At 39.0% G+C, this 24,999-nt stretch overlaps 1 protein-coding gene across 6 annotated transcripts in view; it reads left to right on the forward strand.

Moving 5' to 3' along the window:
• The window catches only part of EML1 (EMAP like 1), a 136,246-nt gene that overhangs the window by 59,455 nt on the left and 51,792 nt on the right, over positions 1-24,999 (forward strand). For 5 of the 6 annotated variants that reach the window (XM_075711789.1, XM_075711783.1, XM_075711785.1 and 2 more), the window contains exon 2: positions 19,451-19,633. In XM_075711789.1, coding sequence (XP_075567904.1) covers positions 19,451-19,633 — 183 coding nt within the window. Of the gene's footprint in view, positions 1-19,450; positions 19,634-22,585; positions 22,649-24,999 lie in introns of all 6 variants that reach the window. The other variant, XM_075711784.1, reaches the window with a different exon arrangement.

Below are 24,999 nucleotides of genomic sequence, written 5' to 3' on the forward strand. Positions count from 1 at the left end.
TGCACATTGATGTAATAAAATCATTCGAACTACTAACTTTGAAGATGAGTAACACTATGTGATAATGTTTCAATTTTTTCAATTAAATGAAAAAATACAATTAACATAGATGGGGGAGGCTGAATAAGGGATGTTAAGGATGACAGGCTTGGTCCTTCAGATGTTATGCGATAAGAGGGTGTATAGGGTTGCTTAGGAGTAAAGGTTGACAAACCAGAGAGCTGTGGGAGCTGGAAGATAGTAGTATACAATTCAGGAAATTGAGGTTAAGTGAATTTTGGTCTTGGGGGCAAACCCTGACACACACACACACACACACACACCCCCCTCCATTCCCATTTTCAGGCTACAATAGCTCAGGCAGATAAACTAACCTGCACTGTGCGGCTGCTTGGGGAAAAGGTCTTGCTTCCCCTTCCCTCTCTTGTTCTCTGTGGTTTTACCCACTCAACACTTGACAGACTAATTTGTCAGAGTTAATTTAACATGCTAACCTAACAGGAAAAAAAAAATCTACACAGTGTTTGTGTGTGGTACTTTGGTTTTGCTTTTGCTGGGTTAGTTTTCTGCCAGGTTGGAGAATTAAATCAGCTTCCAGAGGCAGCAGAAGATAAATTACAGGAGTAGTGGGTGCTGCAGGCAGACTGGGAGCTTCTAGATTGGCCATTGTGTCTTGTGGAACTGGACCCTTGCTTTTGTCATTGCAGCTGCTTGTGGCACCATGTGTTGCACGGCATCAATAAATTAATCCAAGTTAGAAGCCATACCCATCTGTTTTGTATTGTAGCAGGTAGAAGTGATCCCCTTTTTTCTGTATTGTGCCAGGCATAGTGGTGGTAGGCAAAGTTTTAAACAATGTTTTAAACAATTTAAACAATACAGGGAGACGCAGGCATCCACTAAAAAAACGTAATAAAGAGGAAAAGTACTTTTTAACTGCTGCAAGCGTGATTTATAATTGAATTAAAAGTTCGTATAGGTGGAAAATTACATATGCATCATAAATTTAATTTTCAATCCAGTTACCCATTGAAAGCACAGTGGACTAGCATAATTTTTTTACCACTGAGATTCCCGCATTCCTTTGAATGTTTAGCTTTCGTGGTTGCTTTCATGTGTGTCTGTGTGTGTTTTCTTGTGTTGTTTTTTTTCTCCCTGGAAGCTATGAATCTCAATATTTTTTGTAATTCTTCTTATGTTCTTTGCAGAATGTGAAATCACATTTGATTCAAAAAATGTAATAGCCCCAGGCATACAGGTGTACTCACAATATTTTTATACACAGAAATTTTAATTCTTAATTGCATAGCATGTATTTTTTTTCCTTGCATTTTCAAACTTTGCAACTATGTATTTCTTAGAATTTTCTTTTTTACTTTTGAGAGAGAAGTATAATTTCTGTCAAAAGAATAATGAACTCCTCTTCCTTATATCGCCTTTCTTGGGAACATACTGGTTTCAGAGGTACATTGATCAGATTATTCCACAATTTTTCAGGAAGAAGCATATCCTAAAAATAGAGCGTGAATTAATTGGTAACAAACATAATTGGTGTGCTGCTGCCGCCCAGTTCTCAGAATCAAGTCTGGATTGACTGCGACTGAAGCATTTCTTTTGATTATAGCAGACTCAGTGCAAAGGGAAGAAGAAGATCCACAAGATCTCTGTGCAGTGAGGAATTTAAACAAAAATACTCTTGGAGCAGCTAGCAAGGAGTCATCTTCAGTGGTCTGGTGTTGGAAGGCCTGGATTAAGAGCCTTGCACGGGAGAGAGTAGTTGTGTGTCCTGTTTGTTTATGCTTCCAAAAAGTTGAAGTAAGCCTAAAGCAGCTCCAGTGATTCCTGCAAGGCTCTGTAGGATTTTGTGAAGCCCAGAAACCATTTGGTCAATGCTGGGTTATTAACCCTCGTAGCTGTGACTCAGAAGGTTATGAGAGGTTTGTATGCATATTGTCCCAGGAGGGTGTAACTTCAGGGTTTTTCTCCTTTCTATTTTTTATTTTTGAGTTTTTAATTTAAAAAAATGTTTAGCCTCAGGGAGCCCTCTAAAGCTAAGCCTTTTACTGCCTCCTGAATTTGGCAGTTGCTTCTCTTGGTTTACGTCTCTAGGCATGTGTGATGTGAAGCTTTGAAGTAGCTGAAGTGGCTGAAGCCTCTGTGGGGGCAGGGAGAAGGATAATAAAGTTTGTGCTTTTGCCATTTTTTTTTCTTTCCAGCATGTAGATATTTTAACAGCTTAACACAAAACACAGGAATAAGTGAAACGGCTGATTTTTACTAAAGACCGTGAAGTTAGAAAATTGCAAAGACTGTGTATCTTTTGTGGTTTGGTTTTAATTTGGAACAATCGCTAAAATCAGTGGTGGGGAAAACCACATATATTTTTGTCAGAGTGTTGATATCTAGCATTAGGAACTGGTTAGTCCATTCAGAAGTGGAACGTCAGATTCAAGGGGAAGGTATTTTGTTACAGCCCAGTTTTCTTAGATGATGCCCCATGGACCACCGATAAGTACCAGAAAAGATGAGGAAAGATATTTGGGAAAACAACACAAGCTTTTCAATCTTTGTAATTCTGGTTCTACGTAGTGTCTGCCAGTCCTGCACTCAGCTCAGCGAGCAAACGTTTGCAAAGTCCATGGTAGTCAGTATCCCAAGCAGCAACCAAGGGAAAAACCTCTCTGCCTTTACCTTTCCTAAGTAGGGCTCTTCAGATGCTATCTCAGCACTGCTCATGTACTTCCCCCAAGAATAAAATATGTGTAGGCCACCTTCTCCTGGCTATTCCTAACTTTTTCCAGTCTGGCTCCCTTAAAAAGAAGTGTCTTGAGGGAGTGGATTAGAAGTAGGACAAATAATCAGGGAGGAAAAAAAAAAAATAAAAAAGCTATTTCAAACATCTTGACTGTGGCAGGGTGAAGTTCTTCCTGTTTGGGAGTTCCCAGCTGTGGCATGGAGCACTTCCTGCACTACACAGGTTAGTATTAACTAAGATTACTAGATTCAGTATGAGCTAAAATATATAAAGTGATTAAAAAACATTAGTGTTATGCACCCATTGCTCAGTTTACCAGGCTATCTGGGTTTGTCTGCTGCAGGGACCCAAGCAGCATGGGGTGCCATTTCAGCTGTAGTCTAGGGCACAAACCCCGTGCAACAAGGGGAGCGTGCCCCATGGTGCTCTGCAGAAGCACCAGTGTTGTTCAGACCTTAGTTTTTTTAATTAATTTGAACCATGTGGTTCCGGGTTGAGCGAGGCAGCTTGTTGGGGTTCTGGATCAAAGTTGTTTAATCGGTCCTTACTGATCCCTGATGTTCAACACAGTGAAATCTCATTTTGTAAGCCAAGGAAAAATAACTGTCTTTGTTGTCATGACTTCTGTGCACTGTGGAAGCTTTATCATTACTGTAAATGTTGTAGTGGGTATTTTAGTAGAAACTACTTTTATATTAAACAATGTGTAAATGATCTGTTTTTACTTGCAGTTTATTGTAGTACCTTTTGTTCTGCTGCATAGATACTTACTCAGTTTCTCTTTGTCTATAACCATTTGTCATACTAAAATTAAATGTTAGACCTGTATAAAAATTTAAAATAATTCTGTGCTGGAAACAGCAATTCTGTGACTCCCTTGACAAGTCAGCAACTTGCATGGTTGTGAAATCTTTCCTCTTTTTTCCAGTTACGACTGGGAAGAATTGACATGTTGTTGCTCTTATGAGTCCCTGTTACCTGTCCTTTAGTGAGCTATGGTTAAGAGCTGCGTATTAAACATCAGTTATCATATGTTGCAATCTGTATGAGCTGAATTCCTACTTCTACGGCTGTGGGAGTGGAAACATGAGGCAGTGAAATAAGCTCAGTCCTTCAAGGCTCAAGGCTCCTCCCAGGGTGGCTGGCGCAGGGTGCAATGAAGTCCAGGGGATTCTTTTGACCTTTTGTAGGCACAAACCTTGGGAAACAAATGAGCATTGTTAAAATGACTACATCTTTCAGAATTTCTCAGCCTTCTTTTTTTTTTCTTATGATAAAAGTAGCAGCTTAAATTAAAACAAAAAAAAAAGCTTTTGACACTTTTGACAGACTTCCACATGATGATTAGATAGTAAAAAGAAGGTGTGGGTTGGCAAGGCATTAGATATGAATGATATGCAAGTTCATATGCATTTTTCTTTAAGCAATGTCGTTGTGCTGAAGATGAAGCCCTCTGAATAGTTGTGTAAAGCAGAGGTTTTACAGTGAAAACAAATTGTATCAGTTTGAAACAATCCAAGAGAAGCTGGAGCAACCTACTGGCACTCTCATTTCTGTTTCCAAGTAGCTCCTTTGTCTAGGTAAGTTCTTAATGCAGCATATTATGCATATAATCTTAGAACTATGTGCATTAGCTTCCAGTTACACTCAATGTCTTATTCACTTTCAAATTAACTTTCTGGATTAACAACCTTTTTCTTGCACTGTATATTCTGAGAATTACCCTTCCTGCCTTTTGCATCCTGTTGAAGGTGCAGGAGAAAATGGCTGAAAGAGAAGATGGCTTCTGGTTTGTTTCAGGGTGAAGGAGGAGTGGACAGAAGGAGGAAAGATGAAGCAGGGCTTTGATGCAGCTATAGTGTGTCAATTAGTCCAAAGGGAAATAGATTAATGGGAGATACACACAAGACAGAAGAAAATACAGGGCATTTGCTGTTCCTGTGGGATGTGGGGACATCCAACTTAATTTGGCAGGGTATCATCAGCAGGTCAAAGGTAGTGGTGGCAGCAGAATTGGGTTCAGGTAGTGGCAACTGCCCCCTCTCCTTCTGCCATTTTTCTGTCTACATACTTTGGGTTTTGTGCATGTTCTGGGTGCTGTGCCTGCTGGGAGCCATATACCTGCTGGATCCCAGCTCCTACCTGATGAAGCCCCCTGAGCTCCTGGCCTGGCAGCGCTGCCAGCTCTCTGCAGTAACTACTGGCGGGAGTCACTCACCCCACACCCTGGGACCGTGGCTCCCGAATGCAGCTCACAGAGGTGATTGCATCCCTGCGTGTACTGACTTGAGATACGGGGAAGCTCTTCCATAAAGTTAGTAGCAGCAACAGTTGCTGGTGTTGCAGGGACTTGTCCATGGGCAGTTGGGAGGCAGTTGTGAGGGCCTGGTCCGTGCTGCCAGTTTTTAGATACTTTTTCTCTGCAAATTTTTAGCACCGTTTTGATTTCTTGAGAGACGGTCAGGCTGAGTTCTGGAGGGCTCAGTGCTGTTGGGGGGAGCGGCTCTGTCCCATTTGCCAGGCTGTGAGGTTTTCAGAAATCGGATGTGAGCTGCCAAAACAGCAGATGACGTTTCTGCTGTGCGTGCTGTAGTCTCTCATAGCACTCGTGCTAGTCAGGCTTCATGTAGACATCTCAGCAGCACAACTGAATGTCCTCCAGCCCTTGCCCCACCTGACTGTGTAGCCTTTAGCCCCACAGAACAGCTAAGGAGACCCTGACTGAAGGCTGCAGGGGTAGGGCTGGGCAGATTTTATCTGTGATGGATGCCGGGGACATCTTCCACTAGCTCAGGCTGCTCAAAGCCCCGTCCAACCTGACCTTGAACACTTCTAATGATGGAGCATCCACAGCTGCTCTGGGCAACCTGTTCCAGTGTCTCACCAGACACTGAGCAGGTTGAAGAGCAGAAGCCTCCAGAACCTGCACGTGAGGGTGTAGTCCCTTGCAGAGTTTGTAAGGAAATGCAGATTTCTTGGGTCTTGTCTTTACTCTGCTGTAGGGAGCTGTCTATGAAACAAAATATTTTTTTATCATGTGATACAGATCCACAGATGCTGATACTCTCTCCGTGCTGTCAGTTGTTTATGTGGATGAAGTAGCAAGCAGATAGAAAGTTCCAACACCGCTGGAAAAATTAGGAAAAGTATTAAGCTTTCTTTTTTAAGCTCTGGGAAGTTAGAAAATGTTAGAACTAAGGCAGTGTAATGAAGCTTAAAACACAACTGTTTTATTCATGTGTTACAAGATTTTTTAATTACTTCATCACCCCTTGTAATTTTCATAGGATTTGTGCCTCATTCATTTCACAAGACAGACTTTCCTTGCATCCAATGAATCCAATAAATGTATTTAATATAAGTTTGAAATCCATTAAATATAAAGCCAGTAAATTTGATATCCAGTTCAAAAGTCTCTCTTTTTCTGGCAAGGAGACCTAGTAAGGCATTGAGGTACTTGCAATACAGTAAAAAATACATATAAAAATTAATGATATTTTTTCTAGGAATTTTTCTTTTTTAATGAGTAGGGAAGTGGGCACTATCACACTGTGAATACTGCTCAAAATGTGTTTTCAGTAAAATATTTGTGATACTTGTGGGTTTTTTGTTTGTGTTTTTGTTTTTTTAACTTGATAGTGTTCTTATGAAGCTCTCCTGTTTCCATTAAAAAAAAAAAAGGTGTGGACAGAATATAGTTGCTCAAGGGTGTGACTCCTTTGCCTCTGTGGCACTCACTGCTATAGTGGTTGCTTGTTGGCTTGAGTGTGACTGGGGATGCCTGATCAACCAGGTCATTTTTCATTTCTCTCAAACTTTTGACTTAGCAAATATGAAATGCTTGGTTTTGGTGAAGAATCAAAATTTGGAAACTGTTTGTTACGAATAAGACCATTGAGCATGAGGAGTTGGGTCACTGGCCCAGGGAAGCTGTAGCTCTGGGGGTGAGACTTCTCTGCCATGGAGAGAGCCCGATGTCTGGGAGTTTTCCTGAATGGTCACATTAAATATTGGGATTATGACCTTCTGATCTGTGTATCTTACCATGAGATTGTTTATTATGTTTGTGTCTTTTACATAACTAAGTATTTTCATGCTGAAGCTTTTCTGTACTAGACTTCAGTCTGTCTTCTGCTGAACTGAAGGGTATTTTGAAAAAGGCATCTCCAGCTTGCCTTGTCTGGCTTACAAAATTGATGTGCTGGGAGCAGATATTGTTTTCTGAACTATCTCTTCAGTGCAGTAGGGAGAAATGTTTTCCAATCAGTTTCAGCCTTTTTCCCACCTCTCATAAATCTAGTGATTTCCAAGTTCAGTATGTTGCTCGGCTTACTGCCTGTGGAAATTACTGCTCTATGCTGTGTTGAGGAAGTTTATTATACCTGGGTGCCGTTTTGGGCAAATCTTATCACTGAAATAATCTTCACATAGTTGGAGACCGCTAATCTGTGTTCAGAACTGCTTTTAAAAATGTACCTGTTTGCATTGTAAATAAAGATCGTAATGTTAAATGGTGTCCTGGCACGTTTTGAATTTGACTTCTGAAGTTGTAGCCTACCAAAAAAAAAAAAAAAGGCGGGGGGGGGGGAAAGAAAGGATCAGAGAGGGGAAGATAAGTAAATACATAAATAAACTCCAGGTTCACAAGTGAAAACACTGAAAATATTAAATTAATTTAGTTCAAGTGGCTACACTTGCCCTACCTTCTGTCTGTACACTTGGATACAGAGGTCTGACTTATGGGGTGTCCACCCACATCCAGAGCTAAGAAAGCATGACAGAACTTTTGCCTTAAAGCTGTATGGCCATACTAGCCTTAAAAATTTGTCTTTGCTGGTAGGCTCATCTTATCACAGAGGCTGAAGCTGAGATGCTTGGTAATCACGGGGCGACGAGAGCTTTATCAGCCAGGCTTTCTGCAGAGTTTGTTGGCACTAGTACTCCAACTCAGTGCCATTAGGAGATGACTTTTGGAAAAGGATTTGCACTGCACAGCCTTCGCCCATCTAATCTCTCAGGTGAAACTCGTACAGGAGAAGTACTGACTGCCGCCAGAAGGAAATCAGTCCCAGAAAGTCCTTGAGGGAGAGGAACGGTCATGAGCCACGCTCTGCTTGGACCTTGGCCTGGGGCCTGTTCCCAGCCAAGGGCGGATCAGGCATCTGCTGGCTCTCTCCCTTTTGCCGAGGGCTCTCTGCGTAGCCTTGTGGAGATACAATACTGCATTAGTTGATCAAAGCATATTTGTAAACTTTTTTTGACAAACATGAAAGCTGTAAAATAGATTATCTCTGTCTCCTCCTTCCTCTCCTCCTCCATGAAAACCTGAATTTCTTTAAAAGATAGGTCACGTGCGTGTCATTGTAGCATTGCCAAACGCTGTGGAGGTTGGGGCAAGCCTTGGAGTACAACTCCTTTGCTCTCACAGGGTGGCAGGACCACCCTTGCATAGTGTGCCGGGAATGGCATCGCAGCTGGGTGAAATTTGTGACAATGCTATGCACCCCACTGGTAAAAATAAGAATATGATCTCATGCTAGGGAATCCAGTTAAAAATAGAAAGAATGCAAATTGTCTTCAATTAGAGGAGTTGCATTTTAAGCCAAATAATTTTTCAGATTATTTATGTTTCTCTGTTTCCTGAAACAAACCTAAAATAATTTTTTTTTTTTTTTTTTTTTTAAGGATAGAGAATAAAGGGATTCTCTTCCTTCTTTGTATCCTAAAAAGCCCTAGAGCAATCCTCTTCCTGGTTATTACCAGGACATCTAACACTCTATCAAATGCAGTGTCCCTGGCTGTATTTGAGTCCTTGGCAAGGGCTGTTTGTTCTTTCTGCATTAATGTCAGTAAAGATTTTTTGCTGGAGAGCAGGAATGTGTGATCTGAAGATTTTAGAATAAAAAATTGTATTACTTAGCATAAATTATTGGTTTACTATATGTCAAATAATTTTAAATGGTAGTTTTGATATCTGTCAGAATTAAATGAAAGGAACACTTAACCCTAATTGAATACAAAGATGGACAACATGGAAAAAAATTCCAGTCTGTTGTGGGCATCCTGTGTGCTTTTTTTCCTCTCCCATCCAAGCAAGGCTGTCACTGTTTAATTCAAGTACTTCACGAGCACTAGACTGACAGGCAATAGTGAAAAAATTTCACTATTGTTTCTACTGAACAAGGAAGATTGTAAAAGAAGACTTAAAATAGTTTTCTAAATTTGAAAGATTTTTTCCTTTAAATATTTAGGTTGTAATTTGTCTTTGTGACAACCTGTAATGAAACCTAATGTTATACTGCATTAATTTCAGAAACTAAAATATTCATGAGGTACAGAGTTCTGGAAAAAAGTCAGACCACTGCTGGAAGTGAAGCCATTAGCTGAGAAAAAGTAACCAGAGTTTGCAAAAGTGATAAATCTGCTTTTGACATCAATAACCCCTTCTGCAGGTGCAGGAGGAATGTTTTGTTCTCTTTGTATTATGTTGCTTACTTTGAGTCTACAGAAAACAGTTTGAAAAGCTGGTAAGCCTTTAAGAAATGTAAATGCAGAATATTGCAGGGAGGGGTGTTATATCTTAGAAATAAATGCTATTGATTAGAGGCTGAGATTTTCCAATTCTTAATTCTCAAAGGTTACACTTAGGAAATAAGACAAAACACAAATTCTAATTGATAACTAGAGATTTCTTGCTGTAGATGTAGTCTCAGTTTTAGTAAATCTCTAATTTCTTAAATGGAAGAAGTGTTTTATTTGCTTCTGTATTTCTGAAGTTTAATAATGTTTTCAAATTGGTTTTTAAAACCTTATGCATATATGATTATAATTGTCGTTAAAATGCAGATTATAAGAAATTATAGGTAAAAAGTTAATGGCCCAAGTAAATTTGAGTATCAGTTGCCATTCTAATGTCGAATATGAAAGTTACTGTCTTGGTTTCAGCTGGGATAGAGTTAATTTTCTTCCTAGTAGCTGGCACAGTGCTGTGTTTTGGATTTAGTAGGAGAAGAATGCTGATAACAGTGTGTTTTAGCTGTTGCTAAGCAGTGCTTACACTAGTCAAGGACTTTTCAGCTTCCCATGCTCTGCCAGGTGCACAAGAAACTGGGAGGGGGCACAGCCAGGACAGCTGACCCAAACTGGCCAAAGTATAGAAACTGGGGGGGTTGGCCGGGGGTCAGCGATCGCTGCTCGGGGGCTGGCTGGGTGTCAGTTGGTGGGTGGTGAGCGGTTGCATCGCTTGTTTTTCCTGGGTTTTGTTTCTCTCTCTCTCTCATTGTTCTCCTTTTAATTACAATTTTTATTACTATTATTATTATTACTTTATTTCAATTATTAAACTGTTCTTATCTCAACCAATGAGTTTTCTTACTTTTGCCCTTCTGATTCTCTCCCCCATCCCACTGGGAGAGGAGGGTGAGCGAGCAGCTGTGTGGTGCTTAGCTGCTGGCTGGGGCTAAACCACAACAGTTATGACAGTGAAGAAATATATGCTAACGTAAGTAGTTTCTTAAGTGTTTATATAGTGCTATCTCTAATGTAATATAAAGGCTGCATTTAATTGCAGATTAACCGGTGGCTGATATGTCTTAGTGGTTTCTTGCTAGTGTGAATCAACTTTTCTCTAGGAAAATAACTGAGGAGGTACACAACAAACAAGATAAAATAAAATTGGTTTGTAATGCATTATCACAGGCTGACATCAGTAACTTCTAAAAGATGTTTTAAATAAGTTTTCTTGCCTTTTAAATCTGTCCTGGCTGCAAGTAAAAGTAAATCTTTCTGGTTTACTTGCATACGGCATAGTTGAAGAATCCAGTGGAGACATCCAGTTTTTTTAAAGGCAGTGAAAATGTATTGAACTAAGTACTGATCAAGTTTCTAAGAAAACGTTTTGTGTGTACCAGTGTGTGGAGTTTATTTGCACATGGTTTAAAACATGTTTAGCAGAAGCAAATCTTGCATCTAAGTTGTTTCTTTTTGTCCAACAATGCTAAACAAAAGCTGAAGTCTTATTATCGTACATCATGTGACAAATTTGAATTCATCCCTTGCTAGCTTTTGTAGGATGACTTGAATGTACGGCTGTGGCTGTGACATGGAGATGAGACTTATCATAAATGTTCTCTCATGTTCCACAATCTGCTTTTCTTCTCTCGTTCTTAAGGGTGTGATAGAAGCACATCCTCAGCGCATCACCGAGAAGATAACCTGGTAAAACACAACCCACCTCTTCTGCCCTGAGATACCTCAATTAATTACCCTAGTGGTGCCTTTCTTTACAAGTCTGTGTTAGACTGTATCTTCAGCTTCTTAACTAGGCAGATCCCATGGTGTCGCTTCTCTCAAACTGCTATCGTTGTGTTAATATTACGCTACAGAAGGTCGTCTTAATTCTCCTGGCTTTTGTTCACAATTTTTTTTCTTTTTTTTTTTTTTTTTTTTTTCTTCTTATGGTACAGACTGATCCCAGCGTAATGTGGAGGAATGATAATTTGTTAAAACGTTTTCTATTGATTTCTATGCTCAACAGAGCCAGCACAGTAACTCTGAACTGTAAAGCATTTACATTGATAGACCTCTTCTGGGGAAAATTCCTCTAATTTATTGATGTGTCAAAAATTTCTTCCATATTCCACTTAAGCACTGTTGGAGAAGATCATTTTTAACTGGTTGATTTCCAAATAGAAACTCATCTACCATCTGCTGGGGAAAAAACAGTAAGCTGCTGGTTATAGCTCGACAGCTACAGGCAGGTCAAGGGCACATGCTTATAATTTTGCTACAGTGATTGCTGACTAATTAGCCACGAGGAACTTTCTGAGAATTTTCTGTTAAGGTCATTTTCTTCTCTCCCATTTTGTTAATGAATACAGTGCACCCAGCTGTGAGGCTGTGAGTGATGATTGCTGTTATGGATTTATCCTTTCAAATCCTGCTTCTAATTTTAGGAAGTTATATTCCTTGTCTTTAAATTTCTAGTGGTAGAACTGTAAAAGGACAAGTTATTCCTCAGTGAATACTGGGAAATACAGTAATAAGATTTTATAAATACTGGAACTACAATAGCTAGCTATATTAGAGAAGGGAAAATACTGTTCACAGAAATAACCATCTGTCCATATATAGTATGAACAAATATTTGGATTACAGTTTTTTTATTAGAATGGTTTAGAGGTGGTCTGTTATCACAAGATGATGCTTTATATTACTGTTCCTGTGGTCTTTTTTAGATGACCTATCTCTTGGTTTCCCAGTGCAGTCCAGAGTATGGCATTAGGCGGATGTGTGAGATAGACTTGTCTTCTTCCCGTTTCCTCCTACACATACATACCTTGTGAGGACATGGAAAAACTAATCTGGTCTGTTCAGATTACTTACTGTGAGATGTACCTGATTGTACTGAACTAGGGCATCTCCTTGCAATGCTAATCGCTCTTTATCTTAAGTACATGCATTAGAATATGGATTGAACTGAAAAGTTGTCCTACCTGTTCAGAGACTGTGTGCATATATACGTATATAAACTTACAGATAGGCAAGGTATTGTTACTATAGCTATCGGGTTTAAAGATTAGATGTGGTTTCTTGTTCCTCACAATCAAAGCTTTCCAGCTAAAAAGCATATATGGTGCTTGCATTTGTATTCTATTATATATACTTTTATAGCAAAACACAATTAGAGGATTTGACGTAATAAAGGCCATTTCTTCAGCATTAGCTGGCAACCAGCTTTGCTTTGCGGAACTTCATGTAAAGCAACGTGGTTTTACAGTTTTAACTGTAGTTAAAGATTTCTGTCTGTTTTTTTCCCTGACCACACAAAATAACAAGATTAAATAGGATAACATTATTTTGGGCTTTAAATCCACTTGCTTCTCACAGTGGAAAGCTCTAATCTGGTCAAATCAGGGTCTAGCAGACTAGTCTAGTATGTACCAGACTTTATGATAAGCTGTTGCCCATATGTGTTGTCATTGTCCCCAGGAGACAAGCCTGGAAAGCTGCTGCTATGTTTCAGGTATGGTACAATGTTTTGCATTAGAAAAGTGGATGGAGGAAAGATACTTAGTCTTTCCGATACTGTCGACACTAATATTTCAAACAAAGGAGCTTGGCGTGGTGTTATCAAAGGAAACTAGACCTGCTGTTTTATTTTCCCATTGTTCTCTTGCACAGAGAGTCTTTTGGTCTGCAAACAACCGCTGACATTATGCCACAGAATTGCTACAAGGAGAATACTTGGTACTTTCCAGATCTTGCATCTAAGCCTGGCAAAGGCGTGGTGGCTGCATGCCCTTATTTATGTGCCACATCAAATTGCTTGTGTTCATTTTACGAGGTGTTTTCTCTAAACCTTGGATAGTTGTGTCTCTTCCTAATTCTCCTTTTTCTTTCTGATGCTGTCATTTCAGACAGACTGTATCTATCAAGTAGGTTGGCTGGCTGACTTCTGTGCCCCAGACTCAAAGATGCATGAAATGAACCAAAAAGGGAGGACAGGATTTTGAAGACGCAGGAGATGCCTGCCACAGAGGGAATTTTTTCTGCACTGTTAAGAGTTTCAAGCTAAACAGATGGCATTGAGAGAGGTGAAGCGGAGAGGTCATTTGAAAGTTAGTGTTAATGTTACTCCCAGGGAGATTGAAGAAAATAGTTTAAGTAACTCAATTACTTGCATGAGATCTCAGTGATGATGTGGGCCCAAGAAGGGGAGGTTGCCAAATGTGTACTAAGTGACATGTGCCACATCTGACAGTTTTGCAGAGTTAGTGGAGTCTGAAAAACGTGGGCCTTTATGGGTGGAAAAATGTTTCTGGAAGAGCAGCATCTTCACTGTTCTTACCTACTTGCTAGTATGCTGGGTCAAATCCAGTCTATAGTTCTCCCTATCTAAATTCAGCCACAGGATTGTGCTTTTTTGTTTGCTTCTTTTTTAACAAATGCTATTCTTAACTTTCTCTCCTTTGGTGTCATGGGCTTTCTCAGCAGCTACTGTGTTCCACCACACAGTTGGCTGCATGCTGGGGGTAGAGAATTCCTTTCTGTCCATGTGCATGTTTCATAAGGCTATAGTAGTGGTCCTGAAGTTCATAGCGATTTCCAAGGAATGTAAATACTTGCACCAATTAATTTCAGAAGTGCAGAGTGTGATACACTTACCAATACCTCTCAATGGTGGACAGTATTCCTACCAGTTAAGCTCAATTCCAGTTTGTTGGCACAGTCTATATCTTTGTCCTAGAAGAAGGGCACCTCTGTGTGCAGGTGATGCTGCCTTTTCACTGCCATCCTTTGCCATGTTTTCCATCATGTACGTTATCTTTAACTTTTGCCGGAGACCACTGCTGGAATTTGCTATCCCCAGAAGGCTTAGATTTTCTTTTCTGATGTCCTGTAGAGTGTCTAAATTCAGGGACAACTCTGGTGAAGACTTTTAAGATGCTGCTTTTAAAGTGTGCTATAATAGTGTCTAGCAACCACACCCCCATTGTGCTAGGTACTTTACAAACATATAATGCACAGAATATATCCTGAAATGTTTTAGAAGTACTTCGTGTACAATTTGATCCTGTTAATTGGTGCTCCAAAGAGACCGTGTAGATTGAATAAACTCAAATTTGTTTGCCAGTCTTTTGAGAATCGGTACCTAATGTTTCCACTACTTAATCAGCTGCCATGGTCTGAGCTGGACAAGAACAGTCTCAAAATTAATGTCTGCATGAGGCAAAGGTGGAATATGTTTAATGAAGTAGTTGTTCTGGGGGCAAAATGCCAAGTCTGTTTTAATTTTAGTTATTTCCTACACCATTAATGTACAGTTCAGATTTAGGTTTTCCAGCAGGTAAAATTCATAGAATATAGTATGCATTTTAATATGCTTCCTTTTAACTAATAGTATAAGTATGTCATTTTGCTTTAGCCTACATGCAATGAAATAATATTGAAATAATTATTGTAAACAGCATACACGTCTTTTTGTTGGCTTTGCTTCAGATGTTTCTTCACATTTGGCTAAGTTCAAGTAATAAATTGCTGAAGAACTGGAAGACGCTCTGGAAGCAGATTAATCATCTGAGTCAGTATTGTCTTTTAGTTTGCCACAAGAAATCTTTCCAATCTATGAGATCATGGATTAGCTGGTTGGAAAATTTAAAGAGAGGCATGAAGAATATTCCCTTTTTTTGCTGCCTTCTCTTTGAAACCTGCAGGATCTCAGCAAAGTATAAATGACAAATGACTGTTCTTTCCAAGCTTTACCACAAATATGTATTACGATGAAAAAAAAACCAGGCATCTGAATCGATACCTCCTCATTTTATCTAATTTTGGACATTGTAGGTGGCATTTATGTCATGAGATTTAGACTTACATGTTTGAGACAGTGATTTAGGCTTGCATTACAATCCATGAAAAGAAATGAACACTTGTAGAATGTGATTCACTTCAGATTTCTAAAACCAGGTTGCGTAAATTTCACTTCGAAAGTTCTTTTTCTTCCCATTGATTGAAAAAAGAGGCAATGATTAATTCTAATATGCTATTGATGCTACCCATGTAGGTGATACGATGTCTGTTCTGTTTGTCCATGGGGAAAAGCGGTGATAGTGACTGATAAGTAGATCTAATGCTTCAAGGTAAATTGTTAGGATTTATAGTCTCCTTCATATGTGTTTCAAGATAGTGAGCATCTGTGGCTTTTATGACAGCTAGATTGCAAAGAGGTCACCAAACCTAAACATATTGACACTGTTTAAGAGTTGTGAATGTCATAGAATCATAGAATGCTTTGGGTTGGAAGGGACCTTTAGAGGTCATCTAGCCCAACCCCCCTGCAGTGAGCAGGGACATCTCTAACCAGACCAGGTTGCTCAGAGCCCCGTCCAACCTGGCCTTGAATGTTGCCAGGGATGGGGCCTCCACTACCTCTCTGGGCAACCCGTTCCAGTGCCTCACCACCCTCATTGTAAAAAATGTCTTCCTTATATGCAGTCTAAACTTACCCTCCTTTAGTTTAAAACCATTCCTCCTTGTCCTGTCACAACAGGCCTTGATGTCATTGAATTTCGCATCACAAAAAGTAGCAGGCATTGACGTAATGGTATTCTTATTATACTGTAAAGCTGTGTGGTAATGGTTGTGTATTATTGCTGCAAGTTTCTATTTATGTGGATTTCTTTTAACAGCATGCTTTGTATTTCCTTAGATTCACCTGGAGGGTTTCGAGGATCTTTACATCATTACTATAAAGAGCTTTTCTCTCAGTTACGGTAACTGTACAACCAAAGCACACTTGTAGCCCGGCTGCCATGCGAGTGCATGCGTGGACCCTGCAAGGGAAAATGTAGCCCCAGGCTGGACCACCCCAAGGCACAGTGGTTGGTGGCCTCTTGACACCCCACAGCTGCCTTCCTCCAAACCCCCTGTGCTTCCCCTCTCAGCCCACTCCGTGTGAGTTCCTTGAGGATGTGCTTTATCGATGAGAAAATGTGGAACTAGGTGCTATAAAATGTGTAGTCACTTTAAATTTAATATTGGCTTGGGAACAATAATGATAAGATGGCTCTACTTGGAGTCTAAATTGCATTACAAATGTGTGCTAAAAATTTCCTTGCAAGTGTTCTTTGCTGTGAGGATGAGCTGTATACGGCAGAGACAGATCGCAAGTTAGGCTAACAATATCACTTTTGCTCTTGTGGGCAGAGTAGATGACATCTGTTGTGACTTTCTTGTTGTTTGGTTACTTTATATCATGAATTTTTTTTTTCTTTTCTGGTACCATACCACTTTGCTTCTTTGGCTGTGTTGAAGTTGCAACTTCATTGCTCAACGTACTCGGAGGTAATGATCTCAACGGCAAGAACGTTCCATGCCCTCTTTGCATAACAAACAGGTTGTGCTTATTTTATAATTGAACTTTGCATTCTTCAGAAAAGATTATTATATTCTGTGTCTCTTTCCTAGCTTCCTTGTATATGCATGTGAAGGGGAGGCAAAGTGAAGTGTGACTGGGCTCTAAGAAATCTTGTCTCCACTTGCAATATTGCTGAAAGTTGTTACAAATTTTGTTCTTTTCTGCATCCTTGGAAGGGAACTGCATCCAACAAAGTAACCACCATAAAAAAAGCAAGTTTGTAGGTTGCAACAAAGATGAGGGTTACATTCACGAGGACCAGGAAGAACAGTGATGGCAGAAGGCGCAGACACGCTGTGTCCAGAGGAAGGGTTTGCTGGTGCCTGTTGGTCAGCGAGAGATGTGAGGGGAAGAGGCACAATGGCAGCTGGGAGAAAGGAGAAGAAGAGACGCACATCTTAATAGCTATTAGTGGGAGTGATTTCTTATGGGACTGTAAATAAACCAGTGTGATTTATTATCCAGTGTGACTGATTTATTATTTGAAGATTTATGTTTGAGCAAAAATACTGTTTCTTGAAACTTAAAAATTAGTGAAACTGATACTTCAGTGAGGTTGTTTTCTTTTGCAACAAGGGCCAGAACATTTTAACACCAACCAGTTTTGCCCCAGGTTTCCTTCTCTGCCCTTCACATATGGGAACTGGCTATTTTTTGTTGACTGAATTCAGATGCCGCGCTGTCTTGAGTTTGGCAGAATGGCCGAAGTTTGAATTTGGCTTGTATTGGTTAAATCAAGCTTTTGATTTGGTTGCCTATTGTCCGGTATGCTAATCCATGTTATTTCCAGCTGAGTTAAAGTGTAAAGTCATTAGAGCAGCATGGGCCTTTTGTTTGTACAAGGAAAGGTTAAGTTCTGCAGGCAGCTCATACTGCTGCCAGCATGGCTGCTAATCTGAGTTTGGGGACTAATTACCTGTAACAGCTGCAGGACAGTCCTGTGCTGAGCAGAAGTCTGATTAGGCCAAAGTTTGGAAAGCTTTGTCATAGGGAAAGTTTTTCAGCATTTTTCAGGAACTTGAGTTCTCTTTTAGTTTGTTTAGAACAGGATACTTACATTACCACTATGTTCAGCCTAATAATATCCTAATGTTGATATTTTAAATATGCTCTGAAAATCCTGTAAGAGAATTAACAAGCAATTGAAACTATATTAGCCGGTAGCTATTTATGGACTCTCAGTATTGTTACAGTCTTTTGTTTCCAAGTTGTTTCTAATTCAGCTTTTGGTAACTGCACATAGCTGTTGTGGGTGTGAGGGGTAAGGAAGCCAAAACGCAGCTTACAAACAGATTTCAAAAGCAATTTGTATCGGGGTGGTTTGGAGATGAATAGTTTTTTGGTTTGGTTTTTTTTTAATTTTAAATGCAGTTTTTTGCCAGGTCCTTCTGATTAAAAGTTTGTATGTATTAACATTTTTGGACGTGCTTTTAAATGTACTCAGAAGCTGTTGTTATCCTGTTTGAAACACGTTGTTTTAAAATTCAACACTAGTTATTATTATGCACAAGCCATTTAACTTTTCATTTTATGCCCTTGTACGAAAGAAGTGGAAAACCCTGGTTTGGAATGGAGAAGAATTAAGTACACAAGAAATGAAAACAAATACCAGCCTCTTTACAAAGAGTGATTGGCTTTAACAGAAGAAATATGTGCTGTGGACGTGCATTAGGGATGAGGGAGAAGTCAATTATGATTGTAGATAGTAGCATAAATATCCATTTTTGCTAAAGTATAACTTACTAAGTCTTCAAATGAAAGCTACAATCCAATCATCACTTCACTAATATTACTTAAAATGATCCAGTAAGTTAATACCCAACTTTTTTTTAGGTTTCAAATCCACCTAGTTAAAGAAAACCTTGCAATTTTCTTTAAAAACCACACATTTTTTTCCCCTAACAGATTCTGACTTTGACATCTTTGGCATTGCTTTTGTCTTCCTTTCTTCTTCTTTTTCCTAACTTAATATTGTAAGAAATTACAGTGTTTCTATGTGATAGGAACTGCAGTGGAATGAAAGTGCTCATTTAGGAAAAATATTCTTATTACTAGTTTTGGGTGGAAAGAATGTGTAGTCCTCATCAGGGAGTTGCAGGCTTTAAGCTTCTGTGGGTTATTTCCAAATAATGGGTGAATTGTATGCAAAGTAATGACCCTTTTAAGAATTTGTAGGCTAAGAGTACAATTACTGGGTAATTCCGAATTTATTTCATGTTTCTATTTCAGTCAGAGGTAATGTTGTCATAAAGCTGCTGTTATAAATTAGTAGTTAGCAGATGGGGTTAATATCTATTCTCCAGTCTGTGAATGATAACTTGAAAAAATGTAAGCCTGTCTGTTGCTTATGTATGTCTAACGTATACATTCTGCACATATGTGAGAAAGAAAAATCTGAAAGGGTGTGTAGCATATCAGAATGTATAGCTCTCTACCTGAATGACTGCCAGTGCCAGAATGTTGTGTTGAGCAGAACAGTGAAGGGTGATCGTTGATTGCTCCAGTTCAGACATGTAGATAACTGATAGTGGGGCCCAATTAACACTAAGTAGTCCTGAATCCAAAGTCATTATCACATCTTACTTAAGTACTCGTATTTATTTAATTATTTATTTATTTTATTTCTATCTCTTTCTCTTGGTCACTTAAAAACTTTCTTCCTCAAGAGGTCATCAGGTCTGAGAAAAGCCTTGTTTTTACTTGCACCCAGTTATATACGGTATTCCTTGATGGTTATACATTGTTGATGATGCATCTTTTTCTGCTGTTTTACGTAGATGACAGTGCCTCTGCTGCAAGCAGTATGGAGGTAACGGATCGCATTGCCTCTCTGGAGCAACGTGTCCAGATGCAGGAAGATGACATTCAGCTGCTCAAATCTGCCCTTGCTGATGTGGTTCGACGCTTGAATATTACAGAGGAACAGCAGGCCATGCAGAACAAGAAAGGACCTACCAAAGGTTTGCATTTCAGATATATCTAAAATAGGTAGTGGATTTCAATGAGTGTTTTATATGTATTAAAATAGGTTATTCTTTAGATCTTTGAAATGCTCAAAATCAACAAATCAAACTAAAGAAAAAAGTAATTTTGAAATTTAACCTGTTAAAGAGAACACATAAAAATCTAAGTGGTTGAATCTGTGAGCCTCCTGAAGTTCCCATGAAAGAGTAAAACATTTCCATGTTCTTGCTGCTTAATCCACTCCTTATATTTAACCGTGGCTACCACTTCCTGACTCTTGATCAAGATTATTTTATAAACTCTTTGGGGAACGTATCATCTTCTATGGGTGAAACTCCTAAGAGGTTTTTTTTCTGATAGAAAACTTTAATTAAATTTAACTAAAATGTGATTTTCATTTAATTAAAAATGTCTTAAGTGTCTTGGGATGGTGCAGGCATAGCCAAGGGCAGAGCTCTGAGCTAGGGCAGAGCTCGGAGCTAGCGCAGAGGTGACATGACCGAGGAGATGGTGCAACAGCAGCTACTCAGGTATGAAGGAAAGGTGGAGCTGCGGCTGGTGCCTGAGCCCGCTCCCGCGCAGCAGATCCACAGCCAGCGAGGTGGCAGGCATGACAGGCGTTGCCACTTGGCAATATGCTGTGCTGTGCCCGTGTGCTGCAACATGTTCTCTCTTGGCTCCTGCTCTGCAAGAATGGATTTGCTTGTACACAAATCAGAAAAGCTGGAGTTGAATATCCAGCGCTTCGCAGTAGTAAAAGTTTTTTTAGAACCCAAATGCTGTGATTTACTGTGGTCTGTGAGGCTGCGAAAACCTGGGAGACTGCCTATCTGCAGCTTAGCAGAAATGCACAAGGTATTTTTGGGTAGTCTTAGGAGTAAGAGTGGTGGCAACCTAGATGTGGAAAGAAAGTATGACTTCACAGGTTCTCTGTTGTCTAAATTAAGAAATTGTTTCTTTTGGAGTTGTGATATGTATTAATATAAATTAAAAACTTAATTTACATCAGAAGTATGCTATGTAATTATGGATTTGTAAATTTTTCAGCTGGAAATTAGGACTTCCTTTCATCTTAGTTATATACTTGTGACTTTGTGACAGATATTTACTTTTATGCATTGATTTAACAGAATAGGTAAGGAACTACTTAATTAATTTGCTGAACTGAGGCATTGTGTTTGTTAAGATGTTTTGTGTCTGGAGATGAGGAGAGGAGAAAGGGATGGAATTACAGAGTCAGATTAGTTGATTGTATATCATGCTAGTTGTTGGACAGAATATGCAGTAAATGTCTGTGATCTTGTTTTTCTGTTCTGTTCCCTTTCTGTTGTATTTTTGTCATTTTGCCTTTGTCTGTTTAATTAAAAAAAAAACAAAACAAAACAGATAAGTTAAATGTTACTAAAGATAGCTTCCACTGTAACAAAGTGTTCCACCAAATCTGGTTGTACAAGGGATTAAGAAGCTTTATGTTGCCTGTAAAATAGATATTATCTGATGCGTGGAGGAAGTAAAGTCTAGTAATTATTACTGAGTTGTAACCAAATCAGTTCTTGCCTGCTGGCTTTACTTAGCAAAATGCAGACCAGATTTTCATGGATTCTGTGGGCAGAGTTGAACTCTAAATCATGAGATGCTTTCTTGGTTGTGGCAGATCGTTAAAGCCATAGTTCAATGTACACTGAAGAAAAGCTGCTGTAAGCCTGTCCTTCTGCCTTCTATGGCTGTTTCTTGGTTTGTGTTTGTTTTGTTTTGGTTTTTTTTTTATGTGTACATGACATGGGTATTTCTTAATGTGTGTGTGAAATGGCAGTGTAAGAAGCTTTACTGTGATAATGCAAATGGAGGACTACAAAGCCAATTGCTCATCCATTACAAATTACTGAAGTGAGTCCTGATAATTGCCAACTAAATCCAACTCATTTCTGGAAATAATTGCTACTGTAACAGTTTATGTAAAGAACTTTTAATTTTACTATATATCAGTTGTATCACTAGTGTATGGTCAGCCTTATTAATGTACTCTGTAACATAAAACAGAATCTGAAGTACCCTGATCGTTTGTTTCTTCCAGCAGTTTTGTCAAATATGATACATTTCACATGATGGCCTGTTTTTCCTGTAGTAGGCACAACTACTTTATAATGGATTGCATGCAATTACTTAGCATAAGACTAAGTTGAATTTAGTATTGGACTAGCATTACAGAGGCTCGTGATGGAGACTGGGAGAGGGGTTTGCTTAGATACGGGTGAACCTGGAGCTGTGGCTTCTTGTGTTTTGCCACTTGGGCTGTGTGGGACTCGATCCATTTTCTTTCCATTGATCGTTTAATGACAAATTCCACATTTAGAATTGGAGAAAGTGGAATTTGAGCCCACAAAGTGTCAGAAAAATCTCATCCATGCAAACTGGGATTTGAAGCATATTGTATGTTGCTTCTTTCATTTGATCTATAGATGAAGTAGGTCAGAATTAAAAGCGTAGGTATGTTGGGGGGAGGTTCATGCCTTCGGAAAACAGGATCCCCAGTGTACTGTTTAAAGTTGGAACAAGAAGCTTCTTGGGGCAGAAGATGACATTTTCTGAGTACTTCGGATTTAAAATTGGTTTAAAGACTTCAAGTTTCAGGCTTTCAAACCTATAATGGAAAAAAGCTTGAGCTTGTTTTCAGTCTTTGTATGTGTTCTTGTTCCAGACTTGAGCTAGGCAGCTTAAAAGCAGCATACATCATGGAAAGTGAGCTGCTTATCTTGTCTGTTTGTGGATCTCCTTCACTAATGGTGTTTTGGGTTTTTGTTTGGTTTTTTTTTCCCCCTTCCTTATTTAATTCAACTACTTGGTGGAGTTCAGTATGGCTTCCTGCCTTTGTTTTACTTGTGTTTGTTGTTCTTTCCTTTTGCAATTGTTGGTTTGTTTGTAAACTTAACAGCCCTATTAATCCATAGATCAGAGTATGATTAAAAAAGCTGCTGCTGAGGCTGATAAACGTGTCAGTCCTGCTACCACAGGTAAGACCTTGAAGCAACAGAACTTCCAAAATAAACCTTACTGACAAAGCAATAATACCAATGTGTTTGAGTTACTGACTTCTAACAGCAATGACGTGTTTGGGTTTGTTTGACTGTTATGTCAGTTACCACTGGTGTGAAATAGCTGTTGTAAATAAAACTAAATAGCTCCAGAGTCAATAGTGGATTAATTGAATAATTTATAGTTTTGCTGTGTGCCGTGTAGGAGTTCTGTGGTGTTGCTTTCTATGCTAGCTGATCATGGGGCTGGATCTTTAAATCCCCAGCTCCAGAAGTGCGTGTTCTGGATTGGCATTGGATTTGAAGCAAAACCTCTGTTAAAGGTTGCAGGGTTTATTCCTGCTGCTGCTAGTTTCAATTTCATAAGGTTAGTCCAGTAAATAGACTCCAGCTAGTTCACTCCAGCTACTTCTTAATAGGCATTTTTATAGAACTACAGAAGAAGGAAAATATTTTATTTATTTGTTTATTTAACTTTAATTGTTGTTCGAATTCATGATCTCAAAGCCTCATTAAAGTTTTGTGTGCTACAGAAATCTTGTCAGGGAGTAAGTTTATAGCTGCTCCACTGTAGCTATCTGTGCTTCTGTAATATGCCACAGAATCAGTTTTACATGTAAAGGTTAATTATGGCATTGCAACACTTAGTCAGGAAACAAGCAGTAAAACATCCAGCACAAAACTGTAGAAGGAATTTAATTTGGAAGAATGAATACTGTAGAACTAAATAGGATCATGATATCCGAATCCCCTAATTAAAAAAAAAAAAAAAAAAAAAAGAAAAAGGTGTGGGGGGGCAAAAAAGCACGAGAAGCCACAGTACAGTATGTTTTAGGTGTTTTGTATAAGCTCTAAAGACAACATTAGTCTGTTAAAATAGATCATGGAAGCCAGGGCTGGAAGGCACCATGAATTAATTTAAGTCTTGTTTAGCCTTGCCTTAAAGCTTCCTGTAAAATCAGAGCGCCCTTGGTCTTCCTATCCTTGGTATGAATTATACTGTCTCACCCTATCAGTCTTCTGCAGTCATAGGCTCTCCGATCCTCAGTGAGCATGGATAAGACTTTTTTTTTTCTTTTTTTTTTTTTTTTTTTCCCCCCTGTGTGGACTACTTTTCATGTCAACCTTCAGTCTTCTCAGCCCAATAAGCTTTATGCCTTCAGTGTTTCCTTAGGGTTTGTTTTCTAAATTTCTCCCCTCTGAACAAATATATAGGTGATGAATAATGATGAATACATGACAAGCAAGTATGTATTTTAACAAAGTTTCAAGACAAAGTTTCTCTTGAATCTTGCATTCCCGAGTAGATCATATTTACTGATCTAATCTTCTCAAGGCACAGGCTTTCACGTTTATCTTCTGTTGTTCAGTATATGGAAAGTTCAGGTGAACAAATCAATAAATGCTTGCTGTTGGTGCTACAATAAGATGTTACATATAACCTAAGACTGTATAAAACTGTTAATTTTTAGGTTTTTATTAATTTTTGCTTTTTAGGTTATTTATCCTCAGCAGTCTTTTTATGAAGAACGTTTCGCAGGTTTTCTCTCTGCTGTGCTGTCTAAGTTCAGTTCAATTTTATCTTCTGTTCCTTAAGTGACTTGTGACTGCTGCCTTCTCTCAGATGGTGTTTCTCTGAACCCAGAGACTTTTGGCATCTTTTTGCGATACAAAGTTCTGTCAAACTTAAAGTGATGCTTTCTTCCCTGCTGTAGGGAGAGCACTAGTCATGTTTGTGTCTGTGTTTTCAGGGTATGGTCCACTGTAGTTTTCATATTTGTACTCATTGCTTGCAGTTTTAACCAGTTTGTTTTTGCAACTAATTTCTAACGTACTTGGTTGGGACTTTTCCATTATTCTAGTATCAATTACATGTATGACATAATTTTTTAAGCCAACATTTGATCAGAAGAACAAAGGTAGATAATGTCAGGTCATTAAGTCCACTGTTTTGCTGATTTAAATCACTTTTTCTAACTAAAGGATAAAATTCCTTTTTGTCAAACATAAGCCCACATTCTTTAAAAGAAAGAATTTGTTTCAGGGAATAAGGATTTCTTAACAGATCATTTGCTTGTGGAAAACCTGCAAGAACATTGAGGGATAAAGAGGAGGAATTTCTGGGATGGCAACCTGCCTTCATTTCTAGCACTCTTCTGAATGCTATCCAAGTGGGCAAGAGACTGATGCTCTTTTAAGAGATGAGGATTGTTTTTGGTGGCAACAGCTACCTTTGCACTTACCAGTGAGCTCCTTGAGCTAGAACAGAGTTTTACAGATGAGACGGGTTATAGAATTGTGTGCTTAAGCCATATGCAGATGACTTGCTT

This window comes from Pelecanus crispus, chromosome 6 (genome assembly GCF_030463565.1).
Source record: "Pelecanus crispus isolate bPelCri1 chromosome 6, bPelCri1.pri, whole genome shotgun sequence".
Classification (NCBI taxonomy): domain Eukaryota; kingdom Metazoa; phylum Chordata; class Aves; order Pelecaniformes; family Pelecanidae; genus Pelecanus; species Pelecanus crispus.